This window comes from Triticum aestivum, chromosome 1A (genome assembly GCF_018294505.1).
Source record: "Triticum aestivum cultivar Chinese Spring chromosome 1A, IWGSC CS RefSeq v2.1, whole genome shotgun sequence".
NCBI lineage: Eukaryota > Viridiplantae > Streptophyta > Magnoliopsida > Poales > Poaceae > Triticum > Triticum aestivum.
Window position 1 is genome coordinate 34,469,816 of NC_057794.1, and position 3,902 is coordinate 34,473,717.

General features: G+C 53.3%; 1 protein-coding gene across 1 annotated transcript; it reads left to right on the forward strand.

Annotated features, from left to right (window-relative positions):
- Positions 1–3,074: 3,074 nt before the first annotated feature.
- LOC123188125 (defensin-like protein CAL1) lies at positions 3,075–3,859 on the forward strand. The gene is made up of 2 exons (XM_044600170.1): positions 3,075–3,283; positions 3,399–3,859. The coding sequence occupies exons 1-2, from the start codon at positions 3,220–3,222 to the stop codon at positions 3,581–3,583; spliced, it is 249 nt and encodes an 82-aa protein (XP_044456105.1). The 5' UTR covers positions 3,075–3,219; the 3' UTR covers positions 3,584–3,859.
- Positions 3,860–3,902: the final 43 nt, after the last annotated feature.

Sequence of the window (3,902 nt, forward strand, 5' to 3'; positions counted from 1 at the left end):
GCAGGATTGATATGATTATCATTCATACTATCCTTATTTCTACATTTCTCCAGTTCCCTAATAATATCCACGCTTTCAAAATCAGCATCAGGGATATTCACACCCATCTTGATAGCTATAATAATAAGCTCAAGATCATTTAAAGCATCGAAAGAGTTGGGGTTTTTGGGGGTACCTTCTATGTCTCTCTCCTTAGCTGCTGCCATGGCTTTTTCTTCCACCTTCTCCATCGTGTTCTGCACATTGCGTAGGCTGAAACGCAGATTCGCTTCAGTAACTAGAGGGAGTGTAGGGATCACCTCATTTTCCACTCCAGTCTCAGGTTACTCGACCATGTAATTAGTGATAACTTTCAGGTTTGCATCATTTATGGTATCCACCTCCACAACCTGAGGTAGAGATTTAACCACATCAGAATAAGATTTTTTCTCACTCACACATAAAACATTAGTAGGTCTCTCAACACATGTACTTACTTTTTCACCATGCTCCAATTCATGAGCCATGGTTTACAGGAGTAAAGTAGTGTGCAATGAATCAGCCGATTCCACACTCTCCTGCGAATCCCGAATGGGGTCAGTTTTTCCCCCTAGGGAATGTGAGAAGATTTTCCCCCAAGCCCAGTAGGTAAACCACCATGCGTAGCTCCGGGGTTCGACTGAGAGGTAGATCCAATGTTGTTTTTCTTCTCATAACCAAAAGACATATGAGCTGCATTTTTTTCTCTATCAGGGTCTCTCACCAGAACATGATCAACTTCATAATAGAAATCATAAAAGTGTCCACCCAGAACAGCTTCAGCAACCACAGGTATTTCATCAACATTTCTGCATCCCAACCGCACCCGAGCATAGGATGGGCGGTGCAATGTAGCAGCATTAATCTCCATCGGAACCCCCACTAACGATGCAACATAAGCAAGGTTTCTTTCGCTTCTCTTATCTAACGGGACATTGCTAATTCTCACCCAAGCTACTTCCATCACACCTTTTGCCCCAATGGCTGACGACCACTGCTTGGCGTGAATAACAGCCCCACTAGTTTTCAGAGCCACTTTTCCCACATAACAGATCTGTGCAACAGCTCTAGGGTTAGGAAAATGCACCACAAATACCTCTGGACCTATAGCATGTGCAGAACAACGCCAACCCGTAGCCAGATAATCATTTAGATCTAGTTCCATTTGCCGAGTAGAGGTCTCCCCCTCAACAATGGTGACCACAATGTTGTGGGTTTTCTCTTTCTGCTGGTTTGCTGTGCATGAATCATGAATGTAGTAAAATCCCTGACCCTTATATTGAAATGCATACATCGGGGATATACATTCCTAATAAGGCAAAAATTCCACACACAGAGATGCTAGGTGACCCAACTTGCTACATCTTTCACATAATGCTTGAGGGCAACGAGTAGGAGGATGCTCATATGATTTGCAAATAGGACATGCCCCTGGTTTTTTGGAGAAAGGCACCCGAGCAGGGTTTTTCCCCCGAGGACGACGCTGCGGAGATGTCATCTATTTCCCAGCCACGGTATCATCCGATCCCACGACTGCCTGGGTCTTCTGCACCCAGACCCCACCGTCCTGGATCTCGCGGTGCTTCATTGCCGCCGCTTCGTCCCAGCGCGAAGAGTCCCCCGAGGCCGGCGCGGTGTTAGATGAAGATCCGCCACCGGCCTCGCGCCTCCATGAGAACTTGTTGCACTCACCCCCACGGCTGATGCCGCGGACAGCGATCTGCCCCGCCCTGCGGCCCGCGCGGCCCGTGCCTCCCGCGGAAGTCCTGCCCTGCATCCACCGCCATGGTAGGTGATGCAGCGACCGCCGCGAACGAACGGGGATCTCCACCCACCTTGCCCTCCCACCACTCGAACGACTCCGACTTCCTGGATCTATGGTTTTCCGCCGCTACCCAGAAGTGGGAGAAGGCGATATCTAGGTCAAGAATCGGACGAGGCAGGGGATTTATACCAGCGGCTGCGAATGGAGGCTCGGATTTGTGCCCACGTGTCGCCTATCCGCCATTGGCGGGCGGTGGGTGGGGCTCGGGTCCGCCCCGACTCGGTCTGGCATGCTCGCCTGGTGGCCCGCTCGACTCCCGTGTACCGCTCCTTGTGTCGGGCCCTGCGCCGCGTCTGCTAGCGCCGCCGGGAGCCGATCCCGCACCTTCGCAAAGTGGCACGGTAGCGAGATGATGTCGACAATGTCGACGTGTTCTCCCATGCGGAGAAAACGTGCGTCGATCGTGACCCCGCACCCATCGATCAAGACGAGGCAGAGAGCATCCCGCCGGAGAATCAGAATGCCGTCATGGAACGCGAGCGTACGCGTCTGCAAGTCGGCGGCGAATGAGACGTGCCAACTCTCGTCGGGCATATCGCCACGCGAGTCGCGAGAGCACGCCATCCTGCTGCCTCAACTGCTAAAGCTTTTGAAGATGTCTGTTATCCAGCTGAACTTCTGTGCGTGCCTATATCATGGATTTTTTGTGCACGGTGCACCGGTTGCACAGGATACGCACTCGCCTCTGACCTGTTGGCCGCTCCACAGCCACCCACCAGTTCCAAAGGGAATCCAGCTGTAGGTCCTCGTCCTCGGCCTGCCCGACGAGCAGCATGTGATCTTGATGACCATTCATCCGTGGAAATCCAGCCCGTGAAATGGCCACTCCCTCAGAGTCCCCATCCACCAGTTTCGACATGGAAATGGAACGAAATAATGGACCTGGGTGGGTGGCAACGTGTAATGAGCCACTGCTCTGCTCTGCACTACCACGAGACCGGGGGAGGTGTCAACTGGGTGGGAGGGCAGCAACTGAATGCGGTGCGCAAATGCGTTTGTGAAGCCCACGACTAAACACCCAATAATTCCAGCCCGTGAAATTCCTACTCTCCACTCCACTGCTTTTGGAATCGAATGAATTTATTGGACCTGCATGGCTGGGTGCAGTATGGCTGGCTGTATGGGTAAGCAAGTAAATTCAGAAGAACACTACTAGTAGTACGTTTGTTAAGCCCACGACTTAAACACCGACAAATCTGCCGTCCGCCTATATAAACCCCACAGCCACAGGCCACACTGCTTCTCACTGGTGCCCATTCTCCTCCATTCGCTTTGCTAGCTAGCTAACAGAGTCCCCCGTCGCAGCAGCAACATCAGGATAGCTTTGCTAGCTAGCTCGGTCCAGTACGTCGTCTCGGGTGAGCCAGAGCAGATCGATGGCGCTCTCTCGTCGCATGGCCGCGTCCGCCCTCCTCCTGCTGGTCCTCCTCGTCGCCACAGGTACGCCCGGCCTCCCAGCCTCTCACTCTTCCCACCAACCGAGCTGTGGTTTGCTCCGTGGATGATGCTTAGTTGCTTACTCCCTCCTACCGTGGTTTGGTTGATGTGCATGCAGAGATGGGGACGACGACGACCAAGGTGGCGGAGGCGCGGGACTGCCTGTCGCAGAGCTTCAAGTTCAAGGGTGCGTGTCTCAGCAGCAGCAACTGCGCCGCCGTCTGCCGCACCGAGAAGTTCCCTGACGGCGAGTGCCACAGGCAGCACTTGGAGCGCAAGTGCTTCTGCAAGAGGCCCTGCTAGTTCGCCCGCGCGCCGGCCCCGCCCTGCCGGCCAGCACCGAGACGTCCCATGCTAGCTCGATCATCCGTGCCGTTAGCTTATATTTGTTCCGTTCGCCACTGCGTCCACGTTCGTCGCTACTTGTTCGTGTGTCCCGCTCGGCTCGGTAGAACTAATAAAGTAGAGAACCAATCGGGGTCTCGCTAGTTTAGTTCGCTGTGCGTCCTGTTCGTTGTCACCTGATTTGTGCGTGGCGATGTACTCCATTCAGTAATAAATATGGTCGTTGTTTCAGCATGGATGGACGTGTGCAATCTCTCTCTCTCTCTCTCTCTCTCTC

Bases quoted from the DNA above. Each gene is read 5' to 3' on its own strand.
- LOC123188125 (XM_044600170.1), top strand. From the start codon at position 3,220: ATGGCGCTCTCTCGTCGCATGGCCGCGTCCGCCCTCCTCCTGCTGGTC. The intron at 3,284-3,398 runs GTACGCCCGGCC...ATGTGCATGCAG, and splicing joins GGTCCTCCTCGTCGCCACAG to AGATGGGGACGACGACGACC.